This window comes from Cyanistes caeruleus, chromosome 9 (genome assembly GCF_971803275.1).
Source record: "Cyanistes caeruleus chromosome 9, bCyaCae1.hap1.1, whole genome shotgun sequence".
Taxonomy (NCBI): Eukaryota; Metazoa; Chordata; class Aves; order Passeriformes; family Paridae; genus Cyanistes; species Cyanistes caeruleus.
Window position 1 is genome coordinate 25,640,644 of NC_141709.1, and position 15,384 is coordinate 25,656,027.

Below are 15,384 nucleotides of genomic sequence, written 5' to 3' on the forward strand. Positions count from 1 at the left end.
TGTTTTTTTCTATTCCTTCTTTCTTAGACATGGCATCTTTTCAGACAGGTTCAGAGAAGAGTCCTGTCTTTTGATTAGGTAAAAGAGGTGCTGAGGAGCAGAGACCATAATCAAGCAGCTTCAGAGTTTCATTCAAACATGACAGAATCTGTTACAAAACCCGGAGAAGGTAACTTCAGACAACTGAGACAACTGCAGACTCCCTCAAGCTCCATTAAACCAGGAAGTTTACAGGTAGGGATCAAAAGTAAAACTGTAGATTCCAATAATAAAATACAGCTAAGGTACTGTTTCTCAAACAGTTCCAAGAGAAATCCTGAAATATAAAGAAGAAAGACTAAGAAATATTACCTGTAATTTTATCCCACAGAGGGCTGAATAGAGCTGGCAAGACAGACTCTCAAGAAGTTTGAGTGATTTTACACTGAGAAGAGAAATACGAGTATTTTACTGCAGAAGTGTGTTACTTCACACAGTCACAATTTATAACAAATCTTTCCCTAGTGTTCTACTGGGAAAGACAATTTCCAATAGAAAGAAAAAATGATCTATTATATGAAAGTGACAGTAATACAGCTTACTAAGTTATTAAAGCAACCTATTCAAGAGCGTTCCAGTCAGTTCGGAAAACACATTTTATTATGAAAAACAGTTTAAACACAAGCTTATACTTGAAAAAAATCAAACCGTTAATTCAGTCATGTAAGAAATTCCTTGAAGTAAAAGCACACACAAGGTTATGGAACAATCAGAGAAACTCTCCATCATCTAGCATGTTTTAGCCCAACTCTATGTTAGATTTTAGGACCTAGATTATTAAGGTACCTGCAACATTCACCTTGGAGTATTTATTCGTGTATTAATTTGGTAATTTTACAGAGGGGATATTGACCTAAACAACATGAATGTTCCCTTGTCTACACAGTGCCAAGCTTCCTGTTTTGTGACATTCCAGTTGTGGTTTTGTGTTCCAGAATAACACTGTCTATCAAAACTCAAGTGGCCTCACTTCAGACTCCATCCAAATCATCCACAGCTGTGCTGAAAATGCACCCACAGTGTGCAAAAAGCAACTTCAAATACATTAATTAAATTAATCTAGAAATAACTCCAAATTCTTTGTAGTATTGTTTTACTAAGTATATCTAGCTAAATACAAACTCCTTAAGAGCGACTGATATCATCACTTTAATGCTAAATGCAGCTAATTCTTTCACAAAAAGCTCCATTTGCTTAAATTTGGATGAGGCAGGATACAAGATGTAGTGAAGGTGAAGAAGTGTGCCTTGTAGAACAGCAAGTATTCAATGCCAAGTCTCAGCATGTGTCACACAGGGTAAAAACACATTTGATTGTGGGGAAAAAAAATATCGGGGCAAAAGCTTTTCACTGTGTTTTTATACCAAGACCAGTCCTAAAAAGAACAGCCAATCTAATTAATAGCACTTGCATTTAAAATTCACCAGAGCTTACACAAAAAGGAGCTCTACTGGCATCACTGACACCACTGAGAAGAAAAGCCAGCGTGGAAGGGGAACAGCATTATTAAAACTGTGAGGACAACCTTCCAGAATAGGAAATTCTCATCCACTCACCATTCAAATTTGTGGAGTGGCCAGAAAGTAAAGATCTAATTCATATTTAATGCCCACCATGTCCAGCAACAGAAAAGAGGCTTAAATGCATCAAGGTCATGAACAGAGGCATCAAGTCTTTCCTGTCTGTTATCTTCTCTTCCTTGTTTTCTGCCAGAAAATGAACTAATGCCATCCAAATCACCCAATCTGATCTTACCAGCAGGTAATTCCTTGCTGTTGACAGTAACCCACTTCCAGATTGGAAGTCTGGCCTAAGTGCCAGCTCAGTAACAACCTGATTAATGTCTCTAACGTGTTGGAATTATGTCTTCAGATTTTTACAGGGCAAAGTCACCATTTATTTCAGTGAGCTCAATCCAGTTATAAGAGGCATTCCTACTCTTAACAGAATACTTCCTGAGACAGACATTGGATAAGCCAATTTACTTTGAAGGGCTTTTCCTTCTCCTCAGGAAAATCCCTCTGATCTAATTCTCCACTGAAGCTCCTGTGTTAAAAGAGGTTTCTGGCTAATGAAACAGGAAATCTGAGGAGACATAATTTACTCATTCCTTGAATGAGTTTTCTTCTTTGTGTTTTACAGCACAGCTACACCTCCTTCACAGCGGCTGGTGATCATGTTGGCAATTTCAGTCCAGCTGTCCATGTGAGGATTATAAACTTCAACAGAGTCAGAGGTTACTGGAGCAGCAAAATCAGGACTGGGAGCTCGGCCTCCTGAGGCATAGAGAAGTCCATTCACAGCCACGACACAGACACCAGCTCTTGGGATCTTCATTGATGCAACTTCAACCCACTTTTCCTAACAAAAAGGTGAAAGATCAAGAAATAGCTTTAGGGCAAGCCCTGATTCTTATAAAGTAACTTTTAAAGCTTAAAGACTGAAACATACAAAGAACACTATGCATACACTTCACAGGCTTACATGTGGTATGGGTACAGTATCCAGAGGATTACCAAGACAGAAATGACAACACTTTCACAAGGGTTCCAAATTGTGTTAATCTCTAAAAAGCAGATCCCATACTGTCTGCATACAACACCCCTCCCTTTCTTCAGTCACTGCAAGATGCAGTCAGTCTCTAAAATAGAGCATGGTACAGTTTGAGGTGGGGGAAACAGGAAAACTAGATTCAATTTGAAAAGCAAAACAGATGGCACATCGGATTATGTTCTGCTTTTAGGAGTAGCTACTCTTCCAAAGAGCATCATAAAAACATGAACAGTAAGAGTCTGGAAATTTTTTAAATCTTCTAGTCATGCTGAAACACCGCTACATTTTGACGCAGAAGAAGATCCTCAAATTTTGCAATAAAAGGTAACTCTGACATTTTCAATGAATTTTTTCTCTCTATTCAGATTATTGAGCTTTCTGTTGCAGAGAGGGAATTGATCCTCTCATCTTAACCCTAAGAAGTATTTACCAAACTACAGTATATCTGTGCATAGTTAAACCATAACAACTACTTAGGACAGACCCTGAGATCACCAAAGCTTTGTTTCACCCAAGATACCCAGCCAGTAGTGAAAAGGAAATGGAATTTCTAGCTTTTTCTTCTTAAAGGAAGGAAGCAGGCTACCTCTATAGCATCTCACACAAAGCTGATGCAATCTACATTTATGAAAAGAAGGGGCTCTGCCATACCTCTTCGAATGAGTATCTTTCTACACTAGAAAGTGCGTCCTGGGATTCGTTCCAGCCTCCCACAGCATAGATACAATCGTTGAGAGCAGCTACACCAAGATAGGCTCTTCTGGTGCCCATTGGAGCGAGCTCAGACCAACGTTTAGAGATGGGGTCGTAGACTTCAACAGAACGCAGCTCTGCTCCTTCACTGCTGATACCACCAATGACATAAATCAAACCTGCAGAAACAGAGTCTCCTCATTTAATCTTCATAATACAGACAGGAAATTACTGTCACAACACAGTTTGACATGTAATGTTTCAGCCTGATATTAAGTGGGTTAAAGAATGACAGAAAATCCTCCTTTTGCACAGTAGTATAATACGTAAAGATTTTTTATGAGCAGCTTGGGGCTTGAGCACTAGAAGCTCTGAAGAAAGCTTCTAGAAAAATTAATGTGCAGGGGAAGGAATTCAGAAGGCTCCTGACCCGGCCAGGATCAAATACTCTGTAAGCATATTAACTGATCAAGTATTTCGAAATGTCTGTCTTAAAATAACCTGTAGCAAGTCTTCAGATTGTCACAAAGAAAAACATGCAAACCCAAACATGGAAGATAAATAAAAGCAGTATCAGAAAGAACAATCAACTGCTAAAAGACTAGCTGCATAACCATACTGGCAGACATGTAAAAACTTCTCATGAGATAAAAGGCAGAAGACAAGAGAGAACTTTATAGTCTTTGAATTCTGCAGAATTAAAAATAGAGTATTAACACAACAAACAAGTGAGGAACAAGCATGTGTGACTGACAGCTCAGTACAAGACAAAAGTAAGAATTCATGACTGAGACATAAAGCTTCCAAATCCAATGGCTGTTGGAACTATTTAGGGATATAAACTTAACAATATTCACCTTGCATTTCACAACACCCAAAGCAATAACGGGGCTTAGCCATGCTTCCTACCACATCCCAACTATTCTCTTCAGGATCAAATCTTTCAATTGTGTTGCCAATCTCTGCTCCAATCCAGCCTCCTGCAAATAACAGCAAACATAGGAAGGAATTTAATGGCATGAAGCTGTGCATTAGCTGCATTTTTAGACATACAGCGGACTGTTCCAGGACAATTTCTGAAATCGGCACACAGTCAGTCTACAATGGAAATAAGTTATAACTAAACAATATTCCACAGAGATTTAGTATGTATGTCAATACTTATGGACACAGTTGTTTTTCAAAACTTAAGTTTTCAAATTTGCATCACCAAGATGTAATATTTAAGATCAAATCAATTTACAAGTCCTATGAATTAACATCTTTAACTTCACCTAGAAAAACCCCACAACCTACCCAAAGCATAGATAGCACCATAGCATGTGCACACTCCCAGTGCACAACGGGGATGGTTCATAGAAGCCACAGTTGTCCATTGCTTAGTGACAGGATCATAACATTCAGTACAGTCAAAAATCATTGAGTTGTCTTCACCTGCATAATAAAAGCAAGAAGAGTCAGGGGAAATGCAATGCTTTGCACTACAGAAATGGAAACATTCTTCAACTTTTTCCAGGACAGGCAACATTTGAATACAAGATACATCTTTTGGCCAAATGGCCAATGTATCAAAGGCTTCATTTATTCCCGGAACTGAATTCATCAATAGTTCCATGAAATGTTACTGAAAATTTCAGAGACGTAAGCAACCACAGTGCTGCAGGTTTTACTCCTCAGCACAACTGACTGTGTTTTCAAGACCAAAGAATGTGCTCTGCAGTGTTAAAAACAGTCTACATATGCATTCTTTCATGATGGGCTGGTAGAGCCACTCATCACATCCTTGTGCAAACAGACATAATGAGCCTTTCCAGGCAGGCAGTGCACAAGTGGTCTGTCCTGTGCCACTGCCTTTTACGCTATGGGCTTCTGCTAGACTATGAGAAAAGAAATTCTATTAATGGTGGTACACAAAGCCCACAGAATAGCCAACTTCACTGAGTATATCTGCACATATCTATATCATAGACTGAGTAGCTACAACATGAGGGGAGAGTAGCTTAGTAAAAACTGGCCTGCACAGGATCCCTAACAGGCATTCACAGAGCAGTGACAATAGAGAATAAAGGAACCCAAATTCCTTTGTTATTACACCTAAAAATTGTATTATCCTCAGAACCACTTAAAAGAAGAATAATTATGAAAGTCTCCATACATGAGTTCTCTAGCATTCAGGTAAGAAAGCAAGCTTATTTCAGCTGTTACCTCCAATGGCATAGACCATTCCTCCCACCACAGCTACCCCCAGCCCACTCCGGGCCTGGTGGAGAGAGGACACTGTGGTCCAGTAGTGGCTGAAGGTGTCAAATCGCTCCACACAGCTGAGGGCTCTGCTGTCACTCCAGCGTCCTCCTTGCAGTCGGGTGTACCCACCTGGAAAGTAAGTGGAAAGGCCAAGTAAGAGCTTCCTGTTCATCCTTCTGCTCCTGTATCTAAACCATTAAAAATATTACAGTAACAGCCATCAGATGCTTTTAGAAGGAATTGGATTTTTCCAAGTATCTTTGTTTCTCCATCATACAAGGAAGAACGGTTGACTTCATGTTTTCAGTAAAATACAAGGTTCAGCCAATAGCCTTTGCTCTCTAAGCTGGTGCTACAGCCTGTAGGGTGAAATAAACATCTTCCCTTCCAATATAAAGCTGCAGCTTTGCTGAAAACTTGTAATTTCAAGTATCCCATCATATGAACCAAAGTATCCTGCACAGAGAAAACTTCAGCCACCAGAGCGGAACGTGCAGTAAATTTGCATACACCATTCCAGCAGTGAACCCTGGGTAAATCCTATGCTGATTTGCAGCTTTCCACTCAAGGCAATTTTTGAAAAGCACATCTAGGTTTTGAATGCCAATGACAAGACATGTGAATGCTGGAGTCCTATGCAATTCTAATCAAAACAACTAACATGGTATCTCAGCCATGATGAAATGTTTTACTCTATATATTTTGATTTAAAAAAAAATCCTCGAGTATCTCCTTCAGTACTGCATTCTGAGATACTAATCAATTTGTTTTATAAGGTTCAAACAGCCACATTCTAACCTACTGCATAAAGGTACTTCCTGGCTTTCCTCCGGGGACGACCTTTAGAAGCCTGCAGAAAACTGCTGACCTTGCTCTCTTTGGGAGATTTAGAGACTTCACAATATTCTTTCAACAGAGTTTGCAGGGCCACCCGGAGACTGAAATCTGGAATACCTTCAAGAATAACATAAGAGAATAAGAATAAAATGAGCAGAATTTAAAAAAAGCACAGTGAAAAGTAACAAACTGTAAGCAATTCAGTTGTACAAATATTACTAACTTCTTCTAAAACAGCAGACAAATCAATGTTGCTTACTTTTATAAGGCATTTTCAAAAGCACGTTTATAAAGTAAGCTGTGCTTATTTTTAGAAAAATATAACTTGTTTGCTATAAATATTTTTATTCATCGTGCTTTTAGTGTAAAAAATAGTCCATTAAAGCTCAGTAACTCTGAACAATACATGGTTTGCTCACATACATGCACATGACATTCTTTCTTTCACTTACTTTCTATGTATTTTAACAGCCTTTGGGCTGGTAGCAGAGGGAATCGAACGGGCTCCAGTACTTCTACCACATACTTCTTTCTTTTCCCCAAATCCTTCAGAATCCACTGCATCGCTGCTGTGAAAACCTGGTACTCGTCCTCGATGCTGAGGTCCTCGCTCCGCAGGATCTTCACGAGCTGCTCCTTGGTGAGCGCCAGGAACTCCTCCCCGCTCTGCACCTCCAGGAAATGCGCGTGGATGTAGCTCTCGGTGAACTCCATCAGGTCGTGACAGGCGATCTGCTCGGAGAACTGGAAGAGGCCGATGCAGTTCAGCGGGTCGATCTGGCCCTTGAGGAACTCGCAGCACAGCTCCACCACCTCGGTGAGCTGCAGCATGTCCGCGGCGACGATGAGCTCCTGTACGTTGTGCTCCGCGATGCTCACCACCCCTGCGGGCACCAAACCACAGCGGGGCCCCGCTCCAGCCTGCGGCCGCCGGGCACCCGCCCCTCGCCCCCTCGCCAGCCCTCACCTGTGTAGATGAAGTCGAGCAGCGTGTGGAAGGTGTCCGCCTCCACGCCCGCGATCCGCACCACGTCCCGCCCGGACTCCTTCATGCCTCCCGCGAACAGCGCCGCGAAGTAGGGGCTGCTGGCCGCCAGCACCAGGCGGTGCACGGAGAACGCCTCCGGGCCCACCTCCAGCCGCACGTCGCAGAAGCTGTGCCCGGCGCGCAGTCGATTGATCTGGGCCAGGAGGAGGCGGGCGTGCCGCTCGGAACTGGAGCTGGAGCCGGAGCCAGAGCCACCCTTGCCCGTCCCCGCACTCGCCGCCATTGCTGCTGCGGCACCGGCACCCCGCGGCGCCGGCCTCGCGCCGCGCACGCGCCCCGCTCCGCCCGCCCGCGCGCGTGCGCGAGGGGGTTGGGGGCGCGCTCCGCGCTGAGGCGGCTCTGCCCGGAGCGGGCGGGCACCGTGACGGGGCGGGCTGAGGGCTCCGTGTGTGCCAAGCACCCTGCCCTCAGGATGCCACTGGTTCTGGTACCTCTGTGCACTCCTATGTCTATGCGACTGCTTGGCCACCTGGCCCCGTGAGGCCCCACGGAATCATCAAGGTTGGAAAAGACCTTTAAGATTATTTATTCCAACGGTCCACCCAGCACTGCCCCTGTAAGCCCTAAACTGCTAAACCACATTACCCAGATGCCTCTTAAGCACCTCCAGGGATGGTGACTCCACCACTTCTCTGGACAAACTATTCCACTGCCTGACCACCCGAAGAGTGAAAAGTGTTTTCTAACATCTAATCTGAATCTCACCTATTTTAGCTTAAGGCCATTTCCTCTGATACTCTCACTGCAGGCACAGTAAAAAAGACTGACCCCCACTTCACTATAATCTCCTTCCAGGGAGTTGTAGAGAACAGTGAGGTTCCCCCCTGAGTCTCCTGGAGGCTCAACAACCCCTGCTGCCTTACCTGATCCTCGTAAGACATGTTCCCTTGCCTTGTTGCCTTCCCGGGGCATGCTCCAGCACCTCAAGGTTCATTTTAAGGTGAGGAGATGCTGTGCACCCCTACAGACATCTCTGGCCACTCTGGGCTTGCTCCCTGCTCTGCAGAGGTTGTTTGTGGTTAAAACTGGTCCTGCAATAGGTTATTCACTTAGTCACTGCATTCACAACCTCTGTCCCTCGGTCCTAGTCATGCTCTTGCAAACTGGGTCCCTGTCCACCTCAATCTGTGCTTGTGAGAAGTATGGCTATGTTGGGGAGAATTGCCTGGGACTGTGGTAGCAGACCAGTGTTGACAGGGGATAAGCATCACATACTGAGGTAAATACACATGATCACTGGATCTGGCAGAGCTAACACTGATTCTGAGAGAAAAGCATCCCTCCTGAGTTTTCCACAACTGTTCCAGGAGCGTGACAGGCAGACACAGCCCAGCACCTCCTTTGTCCATAGTGTTATGCCATGCATGGGCCTTCCACTTCATTCCAGCACAAATGTTTCATCACTGTCCTGTAGCAGCACCCTATGGGTCACTGGGGTCAGCACCGATCCTGAGGCAGAGTGTACTTCCATCTCAGTCTGTGTAATTCCCTGAGTCACAGCATGCCTGAGCACTGATGGGGGATGAGCATCACATACTGAGTTAAATGCATGCAGTCACTGGGTCCAGCAGAGTCTGAGAGAAAAACATTCGTCTGGAGTTTTCCACAGCTGTTCCAGGGGCGTAACATCCAGCCAGAGCAAAAAGCGATCAGAGAGCCACTTGGAAGGCTTCCATATCTATTTACTGTGAGACTGGGAAAGAAAAACACGTCTGCTCACAGTTATAATGGTCATGGCCCCTCAGGCTTTTCTCATGATTCCTCATTTCATTGTAATAACTTTTAAATGTACTTCTGGAAAGAATCTGAATCATGATACCCTTGAGGGGGCTGTTGGTTTCTCTCTTCATCAGCGTTACATTCTAATTACATTTCAAGTTGGTCTTCAGAAAATACCTGTAGAAAACATAGCTCTAGAGAGAAGGTTTCTGCAAGCACACACAGTTGGATGCATGCTGATATAAGTCTATAAATTTTAAGCTCAGCTAATAAATGCATCGAGGTTTTTCTTTCTTTGACATATCAGTAAAAGAAACCAGACCCCTCTCACGCTGACATTTTATTCATCGGAAGTGGCCTGTGAGTAAAAGGCTTAGAATTCTCCTAAATGCCAGTGGCTCGCTGGCTGGCTGATGTCAGCTGTTAGACTCTTGGCCAGCACTAGGATTTCACACCATATTTACGGACACAAAATAGCATTGCTGAGAGAGCTCATTTTGCCCCAAAGGCCTTTGATATGCTGTGTTCATGGTTCTGCCCCCAGCAAAGAGCACTTCTTCAGTGGGTGTCTTCTGTAGCCACACAGGAGCTGTGCAGGATGGAGCTAATGCTCCTGTACACTATTGTGAATCTCACAAAACATGCTGCAGACTTTAATGAATAAGTCTAAAAGTACCTTTGACAGTGTGAAATAGCACCGCGTATATGAGGAAGCCTTTTGATTAACCAACACCAAGAATGGCAGTCACTGTAGTGAAGGAATTAAAAATGTCTTCAATTTTAATATATTACTTTTAAAAATATATTTGCCAATAAGCCAGCTGAATGCTGACTGTCATATAGGACAGGTGACAAAAAAGGCATGCCCTGTGCTCCTCAACATGTCCCACTATCCACACCTGCACAGAAGTGCTGTTGCCACCCTGCCAAAAGAGTGAGAATATTCTCACAAACAACTATTCAGGTTTTCTCTTGAAAAAAACCCTGTCCCACAGAGGCCAATGGCTGCTCAGATTTCTCTTGGCTGAAGGGCTCTCAGGAAAACCTTTCCAGATGCCTGGATGATGTTCTGTGGATCCGAGGGAGGTGTTGCTTTTCCCAAAATCCTGCAGGTGCCGCTGTTACCGCAGGGAGATGTATTGGAACATTAATAAAACCGGGACTGCAGGGTGACGTATTGGAACATTAATAAAATCGGGAGGCTGAAAGGTGTTGCCTGTGCGGATGCTGAACTCCTCCTCTCTTGCAGTATGATTTAAATTTGTCTTTTTTTTTTTTTTTTCTCCCTGAACCCAATATAGATTGAGAGCTCTTAGTCTTAAAAAAAGCAAAATAACCAAATATCCACCCCAAAACTTAGAAAGAGTAATAATTTATTTGAATGTGCAGCTTTGCCTGACTGCTTCTTGTCAGAATGTAATTGTGTAATGCTGTCCATTACACTTGCAGTTTTGGGGACCATTATGACTTAAAACCCCTTACCATACTTGGCTGCTAAAATTCCCTTTTGTAGAGGAGAGAAGAAACTCAGGCCTTGACTATTTGTAGATACATCAAATCCCATGGGATTTTTTTGTGATAGGGAGCCACCTTCCATTGCAACCAGAATGTGCCAGCTCTAATTTCTCCCCCAGTTTTGTGCGTATGAAATCTTCACTTCCTGTTGAAAACTGCATCTCTGCACTTTGCCCTCTGTGCTGAAGCATCTGCTATAACCTTTCAATGGTACGGGCAGTTGCAATTTTTGTTACTAATTACCTACTACAGTTGCTTTTTGTATTGTAATGTACTGGATCTATCAGAGGAGAGGTGTTCTACAGCTTCACCAAAATGGAAAGGAGCTTACTTTGTGTTTTGGTGTGGAGGTCACAAAATCTTCATAGGATACAACCATTTTTGGTCCAGTTCCCTAAATACCAACAAGCATTTGAACTCAGACTTCTCCCATGGAAGCCAAAATTGCAAAAGTGCAGAGCTACCAAGAGTTTGTGAGGAGTACAAGCATTTGTAGTGTACTAAGCTACATCTCTGACATTTCCAAGACACCTTGTCTCTGTTAAGGCCTAGGTTTTTCCCAGATGTCCCATTTATTCTGGATGCCATTGCATGCCTGAAGCAACAATGCAGATCAGCAGTCTGTGGATGCACAGTTGGTGGATGTTTTTGTGCAGCCCCTTGAAGGGGTAGGACAAGGCAGGCTGCTGGATCTCACTCTCAGCCTGGAGAAGAGGGTCCCTGGCTACTTGTAAGGTATTTCTCAAAGAATGTAGTAGTTTACCCCATTATCATCTCAATGGTGATAATCACAACTGCTTATTGTGTTTGTCTACTCAGCCAAAAGCCTGTAATGAGCTACAGACACTATATTCTAATTAGATACCTGCATAAACCTGTTGTCAGCTTATGCTTTCACCTGATACATCAGCTTCAGTGGGTAAAGAAGCTTCCCTTCAGGGTCTGAATGTTTCCTACCGCAGTGGATTGTGCTTCACAGGGAGATAACACATTTTCCAGGCTCAAGCCAGGCATGAGAACACTCTCTCTTGACAGGTTTGGGCCAGGCCCAAGAGGTATTACCTTCATTCCTGTGAGGGTTAATGAATCTTGATGAATATGTGTGTATGTGTGTGTAGGGTAGAGGTCTGAACTGAAATTGACCCAAACACAGAGAGCAAGAGGGGTCCCCAAAGACAGTCTTTCTACTCAGGCAGCCCCACAATACAGGACTTGTGTGAAAACATTTAAGTTTTCACACTATTAGCAAGGTGACGATGGCTCTGTCCATTTCTCAGCTGAACTGTTAATAGCTTGGGAAACTGTAAAGCTCTCCCTCTCCCTCTCCCTCTCCCTCTCCCTCTCCCTCTCCCTCTCCCTCTCCCTCTCCCTCTCCCTCTCCCTCTCCCTCTCCCTCTCCCTCTCCCTCTCCCTCTCCCTCTCCCTCTCCCTCTCCCTCTCCCCCTCCCCTCCCTGCCCTAGCAATGAAAGAATTGTGTCACCTGACCTACTTGTGTGGAGTGGTTTGTGTTCTAGGTATACTTACCTAGCAGGAGGTTTGGAGGAATTCCAGTGAAATGCGGAATGTTGTGCAACATGCGTGGCTGCAGTTCCCCACCACTTAGAAGGTTCTTATGTTTAAGCCACAGATCTGGATCAATTCCAGGCAATTTGATTTAAAATAAACATCCTGGATGCAGTGTGTCAGATACTAGCACAATATTGTTTGAGTCTTTCTCATTTCTCCCGTGGGAATAATCATTCCATGAAGAAGGAAAGTGATCTAATGAGAGAATTAACTCAAGAGCTTGAACATTGAATTAGTCACAGCTGTCTGAGAGGGGAACCAAGGCAAACTCCACAGAGACCTCACTGGATTTCCAAGGAAGAAGGCCAAAAGAATACTAGGACTCAGATAGCAGTTGGTCATCAAAACAGAGGCAAGAGAGATATGCTTTTAGAACAGAGACTTTCCTCCCTCATTTCTCTGTGAAGATAAATCTCAGCAGTAGGGAATCGCTGCAACTTTGTCTTGGAGATGTTGAAAGCTGCCAGATTGTTGAGGTCTGATCCTAACTGTGTCCTCACACTTATTTGAAGCAGACGATTGATTTCATAACTTGGGTCTTTTTTCACTGTAGTCTGCAGCTGACCTGCAGCTTCACACTGAATTAGATCTGCTCTCTTAGGTGACTGTATCAAAGGTGCAGGGTCTTTTTTTTGCCAAAAAGAAAAATTAATTGTGCTTGATAATAATAATAATAATAATAATAATAATAATAATAATAATAATAATTCAGGCATAGGGGAATTCAGTCTTGCTGTTAGTAAAGTTTGGCAATGTTTCAAATTGTAATCCAAACCCTAATGCTTTTTGGACCCTTTACTTAACTCTTCTTGTCTAAATCTCAGTGTTTCCTAGGTTAATAAAGTACAGCAAACATACAATAGACATGAGCTGTCTGAAGCATGTGGTGTTTTTAAAAATAACTCCAAGTTATGCAAACCTTTGGAACAGAAGAAAAAGGAAGGAAAATAACCAGAAAATGTGCATGAATTCAGCTAATTTCATTCCTTTTAAATTATATAGTCATTAGATGTATACCAAGAGCATGTTTGTTCTCCTAGGACATATTGCACTGGTGTGACAGAGCTCATGAGTTGATTTCATTAGGAAGATGGATAGAGTTAAACTCTGCCTGATACCCACCACATTCCACAGCCTGTGTGATGCAGTGGGGTCATTCCAGAAGCAGCGCCTCAGTGGAATGTGAGATACGTCACCAACTCTGAGTAACTGTAAGTAGGATGCCTGTAGGTCCTGCATCTGCTTGCTTGGTGAGTCAGGGCTTCCAGGGATCTGCATACAGTGAAGCCTTAAAAGATTAAAACTTTTTCCACAGTGTAATATTTCAGCTGTAAATGGCATAGGTTGCTACTACACATCCCAACTCCTTGGCTGCTCTGCTGTTGATTTGCCATATGTTTTCCTGGATAAATTTTCCCAATGATCTACCTTTCCTCAGTGCAAGCATTTCTCATCTCCCTTTTAGAATTTCATCTTTGGAGGCTTGGTCTAGTTCTTTGGATAGAAAGATAATTTTTATTTTAATCTTGTCCTTCAAAATGCTTGCAAAACCTCTATTTCATTGTTTAGGAAAACATAAGGGTTGACTGGATCAGAACAGATCCTTAGGGATTTCTAACAGAAGATCTGTCTAAGGACAGCATGCTCATAGTAACATTTTAATATATTTTAAAGCAAGTATTACGGTGATTTCATTTCCACTTTGGTTTTCTCCAGTTGCTTATCAGAATATCATATCAAATGTTATCAAAATCTTAAAAAGTCAGATCTAATCTATAGCTTTTTCTTTCTCTTTGGGCTGGCTGTCTCTCAGCAAGGCAAATTAGTCTGTTCAACATTATTTGTCTTATATAGTACAATAATTATTTTTTGTATAATTTCATTATCCTTCAAGGTCCATGGAAATGCATTGTTTAATAATTTGTTTTGGTTTTTGGATGCTTGGGCTTTTTGCACTATTTTATTTCATAAAAGTCTGGAGCATCAGACTCAATGATCTTAAAGGTCTTTTCAAATTTGAACAATTCTGTGATTCTATAATTTTTGCATAATAACTTTTGCATAATAATTTAACATAATAACTTTTTCTGAGGTTCATCTTACAAAGTGCAGCTCCATTTACAATGTGAAAAAAGGCTCTGCAACAGAACTTGTCTGTTCTAGTCCTAGTTCTGCAATATTTGCAGTGATCTCAAAAGTCTCTTTTTGACTCTCCCCCACTGACACAATTTGCTTCTCACTACTTAGTTTTCTCTCAGGTATATTTTGAAGATTAATGAATATTTATAAAATGTTTTCAGTGAAACCTGCACATGAAAAATGCAGCAGAAGTTGAAAATATCATAATTACTAATGTTTATTATTTTTTAAAAAGGAAGACTGTATGGCAATCAATATCCATGGAGATCTATGAACCATAAAAATTTAACGAGGACTCTAAAGGTACTACAGGAAACTGTGGCCTGAGGAAGAAAGCCTTGCAATGGCACAAGAAACAGTGGGCAAGTTTTGTTAATAATACTTAGTATTGAAATATATGCTGGATGAAGCATTTGTGCTACAGAAGTATGATGGAATCCTTTTCAGTCTGCAAGTAATTAAGGATGAGGTTCATCATCATCATAAGTAATATTCATAATTTTAAAGCACTAGGCTAAGATAACATATACCAAAGAACTCTAACAGTTCTATCACAAGAGATCTCATTTGTAAGAAATCCTGGCATGTCAGTGAAATTTCAGAAGGCTCACAGTATCCTGCCAATAAATAAACAAGGCAATCAGGATGACCCAGCTTAGCTGGTTAACATGACACCAGGCCCAAGTAGCACAGTACAAAATTTGATTCTAAGCCAGGTTGTAAATAAGTCAATAATTGGCAAGAATTTTAATTTTTATCAACACTGTCTTGTTGATAAGTCCAGTTTAATCTATTGATAAGGGTTTTTAATCTGTTTCCGCAGATTGGTGTAGGAACATATTTCCCAACCTATTTCCCAAAGCATTTGACTACCATTGTGACATTTTAATAAAGATCTTAGTCTAGTGTCACTAAATACGGAGGCATTTCAGTGGCTGGGGTCAGTGTGGCTCCAGAGGAAGGACATGTGCTTTTGGGCTATGATGCATAGAGGTACCTACTTAATCAGGCAGCATTAGATGAGGATGTC

The 15,384-nt window shown here is 42.2% G+C and overlaps 2 protein-coding genes and 1 long non-coding RNA gene across 6 annotated transcripts in view; 2 read left to right on the forward strand and 1 right to left on the reverse strand.

Annotated features, from left to right (window-relative positions):
* Nucleotides 1-48: 48 nt before the first annotated feature.
* LOC147651716 (uncharacterized) lies at nt 49-2,477 on the forward strand. Its single transcript, XR_015290472.1, has 2 exons — nt 49-234; nt 2,182-2,477. It is a non-coding gene; the product is annotated as an uncharacterized LOC147651716 (long non-coding RNA).
* Nucleotides 618-7,714, reverse strand: IPP (intracisternal A particle-promoted polypeptide). The gene is made up of 8 exons (XM_023932206.2): nt 7,334-7,714; nt 6,819-7,250; nt 6,328-6,483; nt 5,491-5,658; nt 4,582-4,719; nt 4,143-4,265; nt 3,244-3,464; nt 618-2,400 (listed from the first exon to the last, which is right to left on the reverse strand). The coding sequence occupies exons 1-8, from the start codon at nt 7,635-7,637 to the stop codon at nt 2,176-2,178; spliced, it is 1,767 nt and encodes a 588-aa protein (XP_023787974.2). The 5' UTR covers nt 7,638-7,714; the 3' UTR covers nt 618-2,175.
* MAST2 (microtubule associated serine/threonine kinase 2) overlaps nt 7,698-15,384 on the forward strand; it is a 219,421-nt gene continuing 211,734 nt past the window's right edge. Inside the window, exons 1-2 of one of the 4 annotated variants that reach the window (XM_086902241.1) lie at nt 7,698-7,915; nt 13,256-13,426. The gene's annotated coding sequence lies outside the window, so the exon portion shown is untranslated. The remainder of the gene's footprint in view (nt 7,916-13,255; nt 13,427-15,384) is intronic. The other 3 variants (XM_086902240.1, XM_086902242.1, XM_086902238.1) reach the window with 3 other exon arrangements.